At 35.6% G+C, this 18204-nt stretch overlaps 1 protein-coding gene across 1 annotated transcript in view; it reads right to left on the reverse strand.

Annotated features, from left to right (window-relative positions):
• The window catches only part of NPAS3 (neuronal PAS domain protein 3), a 1122614-nt gene that overhangs the window by 588006 nt on the left and 516404 nt on the right, over positions 1–18204 (reverse strand). Inside the window, 1 exon segment of the mRNA XM_074235345.1 lies at positions 2572–2654. Within this exon segment, the coding sequence (XP_074091446.1) occupies positions 2572–2654 (83 nt within the window).

Raw genomic sequence — 18204 nt, forward strand, 5'->3', positions numbered from 1 at the left:
ATGCTCCCACAACAAAGGGGAGACAAAAGCAAGGAAAAAAATCTATTGACCAGCCATTGTAAATCTTTACACACCTGCTTTGGCCTTTTCTAGATGAGAGGTGAAAAAGTGATTAAGATTTCACTTGCAAATGTACCCTCCTCATCACTTTCTCAATCAACACTCCAGTCTATCACCTCATCATCTTTGGTCTTGAATAATTAGATTACCTGTCTCAAGTCTTTCCATATTTCACACACTCCTCCACATAGCTGACAAAATAGCTTTTTCCTCTAACACTCTGTCAGATATGAACTTTATTTGGCATGGGAGGCTCTTTACCACCTAGCCCCTTCCTATCTTCCCACTCTTTTAACACATTACTTCCCTCCATACACCCCATTGGGGTCCAGTTAAAGTAGTTGATTCCCTTTTCTTCAAGTGCTTTTGTTTTAATTGTCTCCTTTCTAATCACTGACTCTTAGAATGCTGAGTTTTCTTAAACTTCACTATTAGAAAGTACTGATTTAAGAGAGTAGTTGGTGATAATCCAGGACTAGGTGGAGGAAGACTCATCTTTCTGAATTCATATCTGGTCTCAGACATTTACTAGCTTGTGTGATCCTGGGCAAGTCCCTTAACTCAATTCTTCATCTGTAAAATGAGTGGGAGAAGGAAATGGCAAAACCACTCCAATAGCTTAAGCAAGAAAACCCCATTAGGGTCTCTAAGAGTCCTGAAGGTACTGAATCATATAATTGTTCTCTTCTCGCAATAGAATGTAAACTTCTTGAAGGCAGGAATTAATTTTATTTTTGTTGCTGTTGCAGTTTTATTTTTCTTTGTATTGCAGTTGCTTTTCACAGTGCTGGGAGCACAGTAAGAACTTAATAAATGTTTGAAGATTCATCCAGACAGACTTGTATTACAGAACATTTGTATTTTGTATTACAGAACATTTCATTGACTCCATTTGGCTTCTCCTATCATCTATTTATTGCCCTAAAGCCTCTAGTGGAGAATAGTTTCTCTTGTATTCTCTAATTGCTGCTATTTAATACAATCAAGGGACTAATAGGCCTGAAAATGGGTCCCAATTTTCCTTAAAAACTGGCATATATAAGATCTGAGTGCAGTCTATAATCATTGTTGCTGATGACTGCATATTTATATATTTTTTCTTTCTTTCAAAAAGATCTCATTTTATGGGTAGGGGCTATATTCAGACTAATAGAATCTACATTGACCATTCCACTAAATAACCCAAATTTAGCCCACTTTCTCTCATAGGATAAGTTAGCTGACTCTTAAGATACATTGAGTTTTTCAAAACATTTACTGGAAGTAAGAAAATTGTATTGGATTCAGTCAAAGCAGATTCCGGAACACTCAAAGCAAAAATCATCTTCGACAAAGTATGTGTGTGGGAGAAGAGGAAAGAGAAATGAGAAATCCTAGTAAAAAAATGCAATCTCACCTCTTCATTTGAAATATACCCAATAATAATGGCTTATCATTTCATGCTCTAATGAAAATCACTTCTTTTGTGGGGGGGGGGGGGTTGCAGAAAATGGCAACACCCTGGAGGGACTTATCCTAATTCTGAATGGCTAGACAAGCCTTTGTATATGAATTCATTGAGATTACCCTTATTTCTATTTCAGAGCTCAACTGAGTTGAGACTTAATCATCTCTGTAAAACAAATAAGTTGGATAACTTTACTCCAGGTTTCCTCTTCCAAAATATTAGTAAGTTAGAAAATGTCTTCCATAATTAGTGATTTTGATCATAACAGTTCTCATCTCTGAAATAAGAGGTCAAGCTTTTGTATATATAGACTGGCATGCTGTAATGATGACAATAACTGATGATGATGATGATGATGATGTAACTGGGATACCCATTCAAAAATGAATCTTCTAGATAAGTATTGCATCTCTATTGATTTCAGCAAAGCTAAAATAAATATTTCCATATCATAGCAATGATGAGAATAATAAGTTAGGATTTGTCTTTATTTACTTTAAAAGCATTTTGCCATTATTCCCTAGTAATTTTGTGACAAGACAGCAAAAAATTCCAATATTAGAAACATTCATGATCACCAACTAAAGCTGAGAACATCCAAATTTGATAACAAATATAAAATAGTCACTTTACCTTTTCAATATAATTTTGCTCTTCCACAAATAAGATATAGATAAATAAAAGAAATATATATTGACATACAAACATAATACACCCACAATTATTCTGTGAACAGCCAGCTAATATAGTGTGAGTCAAGTGAAGCAATTTATCTAAATTATTATAGTACAAATAATACTTGCCCTCCCTTTCTCATTAACACTCTCAAGTGGTGACTTTTTAAAAAGAAAACAATAAATTTGTAAGAATCTAACAAATCCAAACAGAAACAACAGTAATTCAATACAGAGCTAGATGGACTCAAACACAACACTCTATGACTGTTGGTTATTCTTGGTTTAAATATATGTGTGTACATGCATACACATATGCACATGTGTGTTTATGTACATATATATATATATATATATATATATATATAGGCACAATTAATTGCTTATTACCTGTAAAATGTGGCTTCCCAGGTGTGCCTCAAATACTTCAATGGCTAGAGCACTGGGACTTCTCCTTCGTTGGGCACCTATAACTGAATAAAAAAAAAGATATTGCAGTGAACTCATGTTTCCAGCATCACTTCTTGCCTGGTCATGTCAGTGGTTATTTATTGTTTTTATGTAAATTTATAGAAACAACACCTGGTATAAATTTCAACTCTGACTTGTATGCTACCCCAAGTAGAGCTCAGGTTTAGCTTTCAGTGGCTTCAGCAGCTACAACTGCCAAGAAAAGTGAAAAACAATACCCTGGAGCACATTTTGTCTTAGTATCCAGGGATATTTCTCCTGTACTGAGACTGACTACATATATGGATGGGCCACTAAAAAATAAGTACATTAAACCAATATTATATTTGCTTGCAAATTTAGGTGACTCTAACCCAGATCTGAGAAGCACAGGAGTTTGTAAAGTCTACCAAACTCTTTTATATTCATATTATTAACTCTGAACTAGAACTTTATGAATAGACCACATATATCCCTATCTGGGAGAAATATGAAAAAAAGCTGATGATTAAATAAAAAGATATCAATGCTGACAGAGACTAAGAAATAGTATCTAAATATTAAGTAATTGTTGCTTTGTACTTTACTGGGCGGCAGGGCAGAGGGGAGGAGAGAGTCACCAGGGAGGGTGGTTGTAGAAAATGACTCTGAATTCATGGAATTATATTTGTTGAACACTGCAATGTATGAGATTAAAGCATACAAATATACTCCTTGGTTACTGGAAGCTTCTACTCTTATGAGCTATATTATTACCATATTGTAATTCTATTTCTAAAATATGCTTTCAACAGGAAATATTTAGTTTTTTAAATTTAGTTTCATATGAATCGTATCAAATTAAGTCAATTTTCATTTTTCATAGAGATTACTGACCTAGATTTAACATATTTAACTCATTAGTATCAATATGTAGAATTCAGTTAATGTAATATCAACATTACAAACATTTTGTTCATATTTCTAAAATAAAATATTTTTCATCATAGGCATCACTTTATCAGTTAACATTTATGAAACAGAATATAACTAAGAATTGTTACTATATTCAGATTACCCACTATCATGGGAATGGGGAGGAAAAGGAGGAAAGTTGAAAAATGTGGAACTCAAAAGCTTACAAAACGATGAATATTGAAAACTATTTTTGCATGTAATTCAAAAAATAAAATACAATTACATTCAAACAAAAAAAATATTTACTATATCATTCCCTGATTAATAATAATTCACATAAAGGACTTTGCAAATTTTTAAGTCCCATAGAAATGTTAGATAGTAGCAATAATAACAGAGAAGTTGATGATGATGATCATAATTTTAATGATGATAATGATAACATCAACTACATTATTATTTCAAACTTGTTGCTCATCCTATGGAAGCTTTTTTCCCCTAGAAAAGAGACCATTCAGGAAAAATGGTTTCTAGAGTATAAAAATACTCAAAATATTCAAATTGCTCTTTGTTGTCTCACAGATTTGGAATTTCCTCTAATATGGAGAGAGTAACTTATTCATCCTTTCCATATTCTGTGACTCATACTATGTCTTCCCCTATAAATTTTGACAAGGAGTTCATTTGCCTTTCTCATAATCTCCTAATATTGGGAGTGGACAGCCAGAGAATGCAATGAATAGAGAACAGTGACCCTGAAGTCAGGAGGCTCTGAGTTCAAATCTAGTCTCAGACACTTACTAGCCATATGGCCTTAGGGAAGTCACTTAACCCTGATTTCATTGCATCCAGGATTATATTCAGTAGTTCTGATTCATATCTGGCTACTAGAGCCCAGATGACTCTGCAGGAGAAAGTGAGACTAGTAACTCAGTATAGCACCCCTTCACTCAGATCCAATTCATGTGCATGTCATGGCATCGTGATGTTGTAGTCTTCTTCAAAATCAAATGACAAACATCAATATTGTGAGTGTACCAATAGAGCGCTCTTTTTTTTTTTTTTTGCAAGGCAAATGAGGTTTAGTGGATTGCCCAAGGCCACACAGCTAGGTGATTAAGTGTCTAAGGCCGGATTTGAACTCAGGTATTCCTGACTCCAAGACCAGTGCTCTATCCACTGCGCCACCTAGCCACCCCTCCACTGCGCCACCTAGCCGCCCTCCAATAGAGCACTCTTGCTGTCTACCTGTCATCACTTTTTCTTTCCACATGTCTAGAACAGACTGCCTTTTCTGCCTAAAATACATTTCCTTAATATTTCCTGCTTCAATTTCTTCATGGGTTATACTTCAGTCATGTTCACCACATCCTTCTCCATTTCTTTATGTGATATCCATCTGTGTGTGTGTGTGTGTGTGTGTGTATGTGTGTGATATACATTTTAATTCCTCATAGATGACTATATTCTGTCTTACTGTCATATAGTATTAAATATCTAGGTCTTTGTTTCAATAGGAACTGAAGCTAACTGAATAGTAAACTATAGTAAGCTATACCCAAAGGCAATCTAGTCTATTTTCTTCAGCTTTTCAGTCAATTAGACTTTTTAAGGACCTAATGTGTTCAAACATTGTGTTTATTATTACTATCAATTTCTGTCCAACTTATTACCCCTAAGAATTATCTATTCAATATGGTCCTCCTGACTCCAGGGCTGGTGCTCTATCTACTGTGCCACCTAGCTGCCCCCAAAGGCAATGAGGTTAAGTTACTTGCTGAAGGCCACACAGCTAGGCAATTAAGTGTCTGAGCCTGGATTTGAACTCAGGTATCTGTTCAATATGAATCAATAAATTTTATAGGTTTTCTGTCTAAATAAAATGACATAATCTGGTCAAGGAATTTTTCTTTATTATTTCATCAAAGCAATTTTTTTTGTTTGGTGGACAGGCTTTGAAAAAACAAACAAAAATAAGAATATTGTCTCTAATAATCAATAATTTTCCTTTTCACAATGCATGAAAATATCACATTGCTTTCCTCTATTTTATCCTTCTATGATACTGTAATAGGATCCTAGACCAAGAGCTGGAAGGAAGCTTCAAATTATTAGTTCAAAACTTCATTTTAACAAAAAAGGAAGAAGTTAAGGCTCAGAGAAGATAACTGACTTGCCAAGGGTCACATAAGTAGAAAGCAGGAGATCAACACTGGAATTCAGGTCTTAAAACTCCAAATACAGCTTTATTTCCATTGAATTAAGCTATATATAAGAGTCTTAAAATTTCCATTACAATTTTCCACATGACAAACCTATGAGGTAGATAGCATGAATATCATCATTTTGCAGACAAGAAACTTATCCTGCTAATATTAAGCAATGCATGATATTTTTAGATTTTCAAAACATTTAAATAGTATTACTTTTTTTGATCCATACCTACTATTACTGTTACTATTATTATACTTATTTAACAAATGAGGAAAATGTGGTTCAGAGAGAGTGAGCAGTGTCAAAAAACTAGATCTGGAAAGGACTTCATCTAGTCAAAAGACCCCATTTTGCAAACTGAAATAATGTTTGGGAGACTGAATGACTTGGCAAATTTCACACAAGGTAACTTATTAAAGGTTAGATTTGAATCTGATTTGTTTGCCTTCCAGAGTCACCAGTTCTTTCCACTGTACCACATTTATAGAACATAGAACCTCCTAACTCAATACCCATTATACTTTTCTACTATGCCAGATTTTTCCCACTGAGGTTAAATAACTTGTCAATGGCCATCCAAGTACCATTAAGTGACTCACTGAATAGTCATTCTCAAGTCAGGAAGAACACTCTTCCTGTGTTCAAAACCAGTCTAGATATTAGATATGTTACTCTGGGAGAGTCACTTAAACCAGTTTGCCTCAGTTTATTCATCTTTAAAATAAACTTGAAAAGGAAATAGCAATTTACTATAATATCTTTTGTAAGAAAATGGGGACCCCAAGCATAGGAAAAGACTCAACAACCATAACTACCCAACTATTAACAAATAACCCCTTTCCCCATGCTGTAAGCTATTTTGGTCATAGGTGTTAATTACTATGTGGCATATCTTTCCATAAAAGAAAGACCTACATAATGAAATTCTGAAGTTTCTACTCAACTTGAATAAACTTTTGATTGGGTCCTCAATTTACATTTATGCCACTCCTTTAAGACCAAATTTTCTGTATACCTTTCTTATTTTACCAAATATCATGAGAATTTCAGTGTTTAATAGGAATTTATTAAAGAAGGCATGTAAATACTCTGAAAGTTTTCTGTATGGAGTCTCTAGAAATTAATAACTTACACCTTTCAGCTTGCCAGGAAAAAAGAAACCAACAACAAATTTTATTACATTTCTTGTTGCCCTAGAGCCCTATAAAATATAAATTTTAAATAAGACCTATTCCTTCTTCCCTCATGCTAGAAACATTCCAGTTAGTTGACAAGAAAATCCCATCTAAATACTTGCTGGCCTAATTCAATTTAGCTTCAGTTACTGAATAAAGCAGGTTGGCTCTTCAGCTTAGGCTGGATTATTGTACAAATGCCCTTAAGATTACAGTACTAGAGAAAAGTAGTATGTATACCTTTCCATTTATTAGTTTGTGCCTGTGATATTTCAAATGGTGCTCGGAAAATGAAGGGAATCTTAAGTATCTAAGAAATCTATTACCAACAAGAATTCGAAAAAGAGATGATGGTTCACAGGAAATATTAGTTAGCCCTATGGAGACATCACAGTCAGTCAGTTAGCATGTGCTTATTATACAACTATTGTTAGCCAGGCATTCACTGTGTTAAACTCTGGGGATACACAGAAAGGCAAAAGACAAGCCCTGCTCCTGAGAGGTCCATAATATAATGGGGGATATATGAAAAAAGTACAAAAAAGATATTTATATATGTATATATACATATATGTATACACAAGATAAATTGGGGATAATCAACAAAGGAAATGCATAAACATTAATGGGGATATTGCAAAAGCTTCTTGGAGAAGGGGAGATTTTAGTGAGGACTCAGAGGAAGTCAGGGGAAACAAATGAAAGGGAGGGGAACAAAGATAATTCTGTCAAAACTAGAGATTTTTGGAGTTGCAGGAAAATGTGTCTTGTTAGAACTGGAAGGGACCTTCAAGATCAGTTAAAAGAAGAGAATTCAGATGCTGATCTTATAGTTGACCCTGGAAATTAAATCAATTCATATGATTTTCTTTCTTAAAACTAGCCTATGACACAGGTATAAGCAAATATACACAAGACACATGCATGCACATGAATATGTTTTTTAAATACAGAGACTTTGAAGATATTACTACTGTGTGCTTTCTGATTAATTTTCTATTCTAACATGCACATTACTCCCTTCAAAATTCCTTTGGCATTTCTGATAATGCAGCTGTCTTGCTGAATATTGTTTTCAGTTTATACAATGCTAATTGCACATTATGGTAGCTTGGTGTGAATGACTCCACATGAATATGATCTGCACTCTTCTAGATTTAGGGAGGATTGGGGGAAGGGGAAAGGGAAGAGAAGATAGTAAATATGCATTTATTATGTGTCTACTATGTTCCAGGCATTTTGCTAAGTGAAGGGATACAAAGAAAGGCAAAAGACAATTTTTACTCTGAAAGAGAAAACTTACATACAAATAGACTGTATACAGGATGAATTGAAAAATCACCAAATTAAGGAAGGCACTGACACTAAGGGGGGTGATGAAAGGGAGAGGAAGGTAAAAACTTATAAATGCTTTCTCCTTCATTCAAGACAGCATTAATGATTTTGAGAGTTCTATTTAATTATCTTTCCTTAGGTGCTTCTTAGTCCTTTCAATTCCACGTTCAAATTAAGCTAGTGCATCTCCTTGTGGACTGTCCATACCTTTAATTTCCTTTTTTGTTCATAATTTCCACCAGAAATCTACATATGAATCTTGGTGCCTCCTATCCCTGAACACACATATCTTGTCCTAGCTTCATGCTATTCTATTCAATGTCATTTTTATAGTACCCGAGGACCACTGGATTTATAGGTTTTGCACTTATGTAGGTGATGGGGGGCCATAATGACAGCTCCTAATTTTACAGCCAACATAAATATGTTAAATAGAAACCCATTAGGTCTCTGGGAACAGCTTCACTTCCATTCTAGTATTATTGGTAAAGAAAGACATGTTATACACACACTTCTTAACTTACACTTTAAAAATTCCTACCCTCACTTTTGGCATTTTAAGAAATAGGACAATAATCTGAAAATTTGAGAACAATGGAAATCATGCTACTTCCTTGTCATTTGCAGTTTATTCTTAAAGCCTGAAGCAATTTTAGATTTATCAGAATATAAAAAAAATAGCATCATTTGAAGGGTCCTTCAAAATTTTGAATTTTTTGGAAATGTTACAGCTACTAATGTGTTCAACCCCTCACTGCACCCCCACCCCCAACACCTGCTGGAGAGGTCATTATTTCTTACTTGATCTTCTGACTTACCCATTTGGATCTGCCCAATTAAAACAAACATCAACATCAAAACCCACCTACCTGTTTTCCTTTTCAAGAGGTACAAAGTAAACTCCTTTCCACCTCCTCACTGTCATTCTACACCTTCTACATACACACAAATGCATGCAGTTGTGGTTCTGGGATAAATAATAATAATAACTAGCATTTATATAATGTTTTAAGATTTGCAAAGCATGTTACAAATACTGCTTCATTCAATCCTCAAAACAGTCTTGGGAAGTTGGTACATTATTATTCCCATTTTACAGATAAGGAAACTGGCAGAAAGAATATGAGCAACTTGCTCTGGATAAAACAACTAGAGAGTGTCTAAGACTGAGATCTGAACTCAGGTCTTACTGACTCCAGAACCATCACTTTTTATCCATTTGGCTACCCAGAAGTACTGTCCATGGATTGCAAAGTGGCATCTGAGTTCTGAGTTCTCTTAGTTGGCATATTTTAGTTTTCTTAGTTGGAATATTTTGCCTACTTTTTAAAGGAGGCAATAACATGACATCATAATATATAATAAATTGTCATGTGAAGTTTTCATATCTTTAAAAAGGATGTGTTAAGTATTTAAAAACCAAATTTGTTATCTTTTCCATGAGAGGGAACCTTTACTAAACACTAAATTTGTCTATGTGTTTATTCTTTCATTTACCCAACATTTGTTGAGTGTGTCCTATTTATAATGTATTTATTATATCCGGGGGGGAGACATACAGATATGTAAGACACCATATGACCCATGAGGAGTTTAAAATCTGGCGAGTAGAAAGAACACAGTCTCTGAGGCCAGAAAATCTGGGTTTAAATCCTACCTCAGAAGCTTATAACTTGAGAGATAATGGACAAGTCACCTGATTTCCTTGACCCTAGGCTTCTTCATCTACAAAATGGAGGGGGGGTTATCTAGATGATCTCTGATATCATTTTAGGTTTCAGACTATGAAATATAGGTAAAAATAAAACAAATATGAACATTTTCTTATATTTCATATTGCTGTCTTTCTTTGGTTTTCAAAGAAGAAAAAATGTCTTAGTGATTTAGGCTTGGAAGATAAATAAGAAAAGCAAAAGGAAATAGTTATTTAGCCATCATCTCTGTTCATATGATTTCCCATGAGAAAAAGGAAGACAAATGAGACCAACATTAGAAAGTTATAAAATAAAGTGTAAACCAAGGAACAGAAAAATGTCTTGACCTTCTGCAAGACTAGATCACCTATTTTACATAACGTGATTTGGTAAACCCTTCTATGGTGGTAATTCAGTACCATGAAAAATAGTTTTACAGTAAAACAAAAGCAAAAACAAACAAAAAAACCCCACCACTTTCTACACAGTTGTATTCCTCACCAGGCATCATCCCTTTCTGAGGATGCACACACATGGAGAAGCTTGAGGATCTTGGCTCTGTGGGAGTTTGACCTATTCAACCAAAAGGTCAGCTTGCCACAGAAGAAACCATTACAAAATAGAAACACGACAGCTCAGCTCTGTGGATGAAAATGATGAAAGGTGGAGAAGCCATGAGACCTGTTCACCTTGTGGCCTGCAATGCCCTTTTTCTTTTAATCATTCCCCACCTCCATTGCTCGATAAAGGCAAAGCCTCTATAATTCTGAACCAGAAATAGACCCTGATTGACAAAATGGAGCAAAAATAATCTTTGTTTATTAATTGCATGGTTTTTCTATAGAGGGAGTAAAGAGGAAAACAGAGATGATCATGAATATGATATAGAAACTTTCCATTCTCCCATCATCTTATGGTTTCCAAAGTATTTTCATATACATGATCAATTGAGATTGATCCAATGATATTGACATCCTTGTTTTACAGTCAGTAAATGAAGTTTAAAAAAAAAAAGCTAATTTAGGGACTAATTTTTCTCTTCAATCTAAATGAAAGAAACATTTAGGGATAGAGAGTCAACCTGTAATTTTGTTGGTTCAGGAACATCCAAGGTGAGACTGCCACTATTAATGAAGCCTGATATCTTCTCCAAAACCTGCTGTTTTAAAGATCTGTTGCCTGGGGCCTCTGAGAATGACCAAACCAGAATCATGCTGTCTCAGGATCCATCAGATTCAGTACTTGACCCTAGATCTTTCTGCCTTTTAGGAAAGTTCTCTCTCCACTAATCCATTTTACCTCTCAGGTAACATTGAATTTTTAACCTAAATGAGAACAAAAAAAATCAGCCCATGTGATGATGTGCTAGAAATTTTGGAAAATAATGTACTAGATAACCTCCCCTCAACCCAGAAAAATCTATCTAAATTCATACTGGCAGGTACTAGTGATGTTAAACCCCAAAAGAAACAAGTGCTTGTAGAAACAGTGATTTAGAAAAGCACAAATTACCATTATCAATGTTTATTATATTTTTATTTCTTTATATATTTCCTAATTACATTTTAATATGATGTTAGCTAATCTGGGAATTTTGTGGCCCATACCATCTTTCATGTATACAGTACTTTTAAGGTCTGCAAAGTCCCTTTCATAAATTATTACAACAGCCTTATGAGGTGAATACTATCATTGTCCTCAATGCTGAACCTCAGAGAAATTCAGTGGCTTTTTCATGGTTGCACAGAGAGTGCCAAAGGTGAGATCTGAAAACACAAAGCTGGGTCTTCCTACTTCCAAGATGAATGCTCTAAATACTATCTAAAACAACCTCCCAAAGACAATAGTAACTCAGGGACTTTTTCTTGTCAGGACATAGGATTTAGATCTGGAAGACATCAATACTAATACCCACATTTTTACAGATGAGAAAAACTGAGGTCCAGGGAAGTGAGTTACCCAATTTTACACAGCTAGTAAGTATCTGAGTTATCTAAAAACATGACCCTAGGACTCCTAAATTCAAAAGTGATCCTTATATCTATGACATCATGGTGTCTCTCTATTCAAATAAACCAAAAGGTCAGGGACCAGTCCTAGTTGCAAAGGGGTTCTACTTATCCGACCTCAAGTGGCACCATCCAATGGGGTAGATGCCAAATAACCTCTAGAGATCTTCCATTGGTGGCTGACCTCAGTGTCCTTCATCCAAAGAAGTAAGGACCTGTTCCCACACTGTCACTGGGGGAAGGGAGAACTGGAGTGCATGCTTAATGGAATCTCCTAACATCATTCTCAGGGGCCTTGGTAATAGGGCTAAGCAAAGTCAGGGTCTGGGAAAGAAAGGAGTACAGAATGCCTAATGAGTCTTTCCATGACTACCAAAGAAAGGGGATTTTCCTTAAAGAATCACAATTAGCCTCCCTGGCTATAGGGCAGAGAAGGCCTGCCAAAGGCTTTCACAGAAGTTTCAGAGGTTTGTGGGGTTTGTGTGCTTGTGTGTGCTTCCCAAGCTTGAATTAAGATCTTTATTTTGTATTTAATGTGGGATAAAATCCATGCTCTAGATTGGGTTCTCACAATGCATCAGGTTCACAACTTGCATCATTTAGATCCAGAATACCCAAGCAATCCTTAGACAAGGGAAGTATTTTGATTCTGGTTAGGCTAGAGACAAGATATTGAAATCACCACTGCTGTATGTATCATTGCTGACAGCCTATTACAGCGACAATGCAATGGAACCCCTTGTCACAAGGTGCTTTATACGGAAGCACAACATGATACAACATATTAATCATCTTTAAAGCAACAACAACATTTTTGATTCATTTTCACCAAGATTAATTTCTGCTGTTTGCAATATGCGATAGCTGATATCCAGACCAAGGGAGGAGGGCAAATCATTGTGAAATTGCAATGCTCAGTCACAAATGAACACATATACCATATCTGAAACATTCTGGGGTACAATTTAAAATTTTTTTTGAAGGACAATTTAAAATAAAACTAACATGGTTGTAATTCACCTTTTGAATCCTAATGGCATGTGATGCCACCAAAAAAAAGACTTTAGATCAAGGGCATATTTGGAACTTTAAAAAGTGATTCTTGTCTCTCATATTTCATTGGTAGGAAGCCCATGCTGAGATTGCTGTGTCATTTCAGTAAGGGTAGAGAATACCATGGACAGAGTGATTGGGAAAGCATCACTACTTTTGATAGTAATCTGTAAATCTGATTGCATTGCTGGATTAAAAAAAGAAGAAGCAGCTTATCTGCATTCCTCCACGAGACATGTTCTCATGCTTCTAGCAACTGAAGATCGGAGGTGGGGGGGTGATTTGAATGGAGGGCAGAAAAAATGAATGCTATGTTCTGGTTTAAAAGAACTGATTAGTCAAGGAGATGTTTACCACAAACTTCTCATCTTCTGGAGATTTAAATATTCTTCATGTGATTTTATAAAACTTTTCTTGACAAATAATTTTCTACACATCAAAAGTAAAAAACCTTATAAATATGAAATGCCATCCAAGCATTCCCCCAATAAACCTTGACAAAATTTCAGTGGATTTGATCAGCCAGATATTTATAGGGTTTCTTGTTTTGTTTTGTTTTTTAGTTTTGTATGTGTGGTTTTTTTTTTGGTTCCAAAGTTTAGACTTTGTCCCTTCCCCTTTCCCTGCCCCTTATTCCATTGAAGGAAATGAGAGTTTCTCTATGCAAGAATTTCCAGCCACCTAAGTAGAGATCTCTCCTTCTGTAACTGGGGGAGGGGAGTAGTGGCCTTCCTCCCACAGTCTGGTAGTTACTATAGTAACTATTGTGCCTCCCTCAAAAGGGCTACATATAGGGTGATTAAAATTCTTTATGGGAGTAGCCCCACTCTTCCCCTTGACAATGAAATTCTTCAGGGAGAGGGTTAAGCTTCTGGTTTGGAGTGACAGCACCTGAGGGAATGACAAGACCCTGACAGTAGACATCACTGGCCTGATCTGAACTGGAAAAATGCAAGTGAGAAATGCAGCCACTGGTTAGAGAGATGAGGAGCAGGGGGGGTGGGGAGGAGGATTGGAAATCCTCAAGAGAACATGAGGGGACCCAGGAGGAAGAGAATAACGTAAAACTCAACTGAATGAATAGTCCAGTGGAAGCTTTATATTCTTGACATTGGGAAGATATTTGTATTAGGAGGAGATTGAGAAAAAAAATCCATGAAGTCTTGAGGAAGGAGCAAAGCCCTGGAGTGGCTTGCATGACAAATAAGACAGATATACTCTTTAGAAAAGAGAGACATTGCCCATTCTGTTCTCTCATAATCATGTGAACCTGGGTAAGCCAAGCTACAGTGTAAAGAAGGATGCTCATTTAAGAAAAGTAGTAGATTGTTTCTCTTTGGGTAATCCTTTAGAAACAAACTTCATACTTCATTAGATGAGCTAATTTGCAGAGTGAGAGGAAGAAAAAGAAGTTGAAGATCCCAGAATAGACATTACATTTCAGTACAGAATCTTGATTTTGATTTTAACTAGCAGGGCAGATGAAGCTAATAAATATCAACTAGAAAGGCAGAGAGGACACCAAAGGAGCTAGTTCAGTCTAAAACACACGCACATACACACACACATGTGCATGCATGCATGCACATGCAACAAACTCTAAGAGATAGATCTTCTATAGGGTAAAATGTCTCAGGCTCTAAGTTTGACATTTATTTTTTAAACTTACTTTTCTGATATTGATGGATCCATTTGCTTCCTTACATAGATAATTAAGCCTGAAATTCTTCTAAGAGTTACAACAAATCTGATTTAACAAACATTCTAAGAATTCTAACTTTTAATTTTTTTTGACTAAGAGTTCTAGAATAGTCAGTCTTTTAGAAAAACACAAAATAGAGCATTCAAGTAGCTATTGCATTCAATTCAACAAGCATTTATAAACAACTATCATTTGCAAGGCACTGTACCAAGACCTGGAGATCTCTCTCTCACTCTCTCTTTGTCTCTCTCTCTGCCTGTCTCTCTCTCTCTCTCTCTCTCTCTCTCTCTCTCTCTCTCTCTCTCTCTCTCTCTCACACACACACACACACACACACACACACAAATTCACAGCAGAATAAGTCTTCAAGGAATTAACATTTGACCAAAGGAAATACTAGGCAAAAGATATAAATAAGAGATAACTTAAGGACAGAGAGAGAGAGAGAGAGAGAGAGAGAGAGAGAGAGAGAGAGAGAGAGAGAGAGAGAGAGGAGTAATAGAGTAAATCAGCAGAGATCAGCACAGACTTCTTTGAAGGGATGTACCTTACTTCAACCTTGAAGAAAGTCAAAAATTCTAGAAGGTAGAAATAATGAATGATTGGATCTTAGACATGTGGCACAAATTATTCAAAGAAATCCAGTCAGGAAATGATATGTTAAGTTCTAGAAAAATTAAGCCAACCATTTTGCTTTGAGCATCATCTATGAATGAGAGTGATGTGAAATTAAAGATCTTTCAATGGAAGATGTTATTCATTTTAATTTCTCTTCTAGTCCAAGTGTGAAGGGCTTCTATCAAAGATTATTGATTAGGTTATATTTTTTTGTTGGAAATTTATTTTGAAAGTTGAATGTAGAATGAATTGAATGGGGAAGGGACAATCCAAACCAGAAGTTATTGCAAAACCAGGTTATTGCAAAAACCTGGTCAAGAGAAGATGATAAAATGCCATATAATTTTTCAAGGTTAGAAACAATATCTGTGACCAACTAGTTCAACCCCTATATGGAAAAAAAAATTCTCTTTAACATTTAACATACAGGGGTAGCTAGGTGGTACCATGGATAGAACACAGAATCTGGAGTCAGGAAGACTTGAGTTCAAATCTAGCCTCTATACTTTTACTATTTGTGTAACCCTGGGCAAGTACCTTAACCACTGTTTGCTTCAATTTCCTCCACTATAAAATAGATAAAGGCAGATAAAATTACCTACCTCTCAGGATTATTTCAAGGATCAAATAAAATAACACTTGTAAAGTCTTTAAGTGCTTGGAACAAAGTAATTATTATATACCATTAGCTTCTATTATCATTATTATGTTTGGGGAGGAGGATCACCTAACCTTTACTTGAAGTCCTCCAATGAAGGGGAACCCAGTACTTCTCAAGGTAACCCATTCTACTTTTGGATGATTTTCATGGTTGGAAAGATTTTCCTTATAATCAAGCCTCAATCTGCCTCCTTGAGAATTCTATTGCCATTGTTGTTAGAGACTGTTGTGTATGGGAGCATTGTAAACTATCATCACCTGGTGTCCTTGAGCACCAGTCTTATCTTACTAAGTGCCATGGGATTGGGAGTAGATCAGAGACTGGAAAAGTATTTTAGCACTGGTGTTTTGGTAAATAAATGGAGCACTTGGAGATCTTGATGGAGTACTTGTCTCCCTTGTCTCCCGCCCCTCCAACACTCACCTGGGGAAGACTGAGTGAGTTCAGAACTAGGACTCAACACATTGTTACCAGAGACCAATGAAAAAGGTGGGGGGGAGATGCATGAGATGTTGTAGAGATGGAATCAATAACATTTGGCAATTAGTGGGAAATGATGGAAGAGAGTAGAGATATCTCATGGGAAAACTGGTTTTATTTATTATGTGCACTGGTTACAAGATTGTTTGGAGGGAGGCAATATCGTTTTTTTTCCCTTGGAAAGAAAAAAACAAATTTTTAATTGGAAAAAAAATTTAAAAAGTAAAAGTCTAGGCTGATACCAAGGTTGTGAAGTTGGATGATTTGAAAAATGGCGTTATCTTCAAAAGAAATATGAAAGTTTGAAGAAAAAGTATGGGAGGGGAAAGATAAAGATTTCTGACTGATTTGAAGATTCCCATGTTTCACAGAAAATTGGGAGATGTAGTTTTGGAGCTTTGAGGAATTTGTAACTTATTTGTATAGAAATGAAAACTATAGTCATATCACTAGTATGTATTGAGGGATTCTTATGGTACCCCCAAACTTGGGTATAAAGATTTGGTTCTCATTTGTTTAGAAATGAACATTGTCAGCATATTACTGGGAGAGAGAGAGAGAGAGAGAGAGAGAGAGAGAGAGAGAGAGAGAGAATTGAGAAAAAAGGGTCTAGAACATGTTCTTGGGGGAACTCCAAACTTAGACATATATAGAGCATTGTCATAAAAAGTACAAAAAAGTGATCTGTATCTGCAGAAGCATGTGTTTGTGTGTGTGTGTGTGTGTGTGTGTGGTCAACTGGATTTAAAGCTTCTTAAAGATGAAGATTATAAAAAAAAAAAACAATTACCAGCTTCAACAATTATTATCATTGGTAACCTTGGAGGGAGCAGTTTCAGTAGATTCAGAAGAGAAGTAAGTGAAACATTAAGAACTGAAATCAATTGAATTTAAGGGACTTTCCAGGAGTCAGGCTAAGAAAGGTACCAGGGAAATTTGTTGCTGTTGTTTTAAGAATAAGGTGAGAGGTAGGAGTGGGGAGACTTGGTCAAAGTCCTTAAGAGGGGAGTATGTGGTTGTTATAACCTTTGCTACCTATTTTCCTGTGTGATTTTAAGCATCTCCCTTAATGTTTCTGTGATTAACTGATGGCATTTGAATAGATGATCGCTAAGATTCCTTTCAGCTGTACTTCCTATAATTGAGGTTTGCCTATATCTTGACAACCAAAGTGAATTTAGAAACAAATTAAATTGTTTAAAGACATTTGCCAAATGTCACTCCATGCAAGACCCTGTGCTAATCCTGAGAATGCAAAGATTAAAAATAGTTATTTCTTGAAGAAATGTACAATCTAGCAAAAGAAGAAATGAAATGTGTACAAATAAAAAGTTAGAACGTCATCAGTATATAGGAGGGATAAAATAGAGACACTGAGAGGCTGTTACCTATACTGAAAAAAACAGGGAAAACTTCATGGAGGTATTAACACTTGAGCTAAGTTTTAGAAGAATATTATTTCTGTAGTTAGATGTACAGAAAGAGAAGATTCCCGGTATGGGGAGGGTGGAGAAAAAAGAGAAGGGGAGAGTCTGAATAAATATATCAAAACAGGAGAAATATATCTTTTCTGGTGGAAAGGTTGAACACAAAGGAGATGAATCTGAAATAAAACTGGGAAGGAATATTGAATGCCAGAGTGGGGGGGAACCCCTGCATTTTATCATGTAGGAAATTTATAGCCTACCCAAAACAAACAAAAGACAAAAACAACAAACAGAAAAATTAAAAATTA

This window comes from Macrotis lagotis, chromosome 4 (genome assembly GCF_037893015.1).
Source record: "Macrotis lagotis isolate mMagLag1 chromosome 4, bilby.v1.9.chrom.fasta, whole genome shotgun sequence".
NCBI classification, from domain to species: Eukaryota; Metazoa; Chordata; class Mammalia; order Peramelemorphia; family Peramelidae; genus Macrotis; species Macrotis lagotis.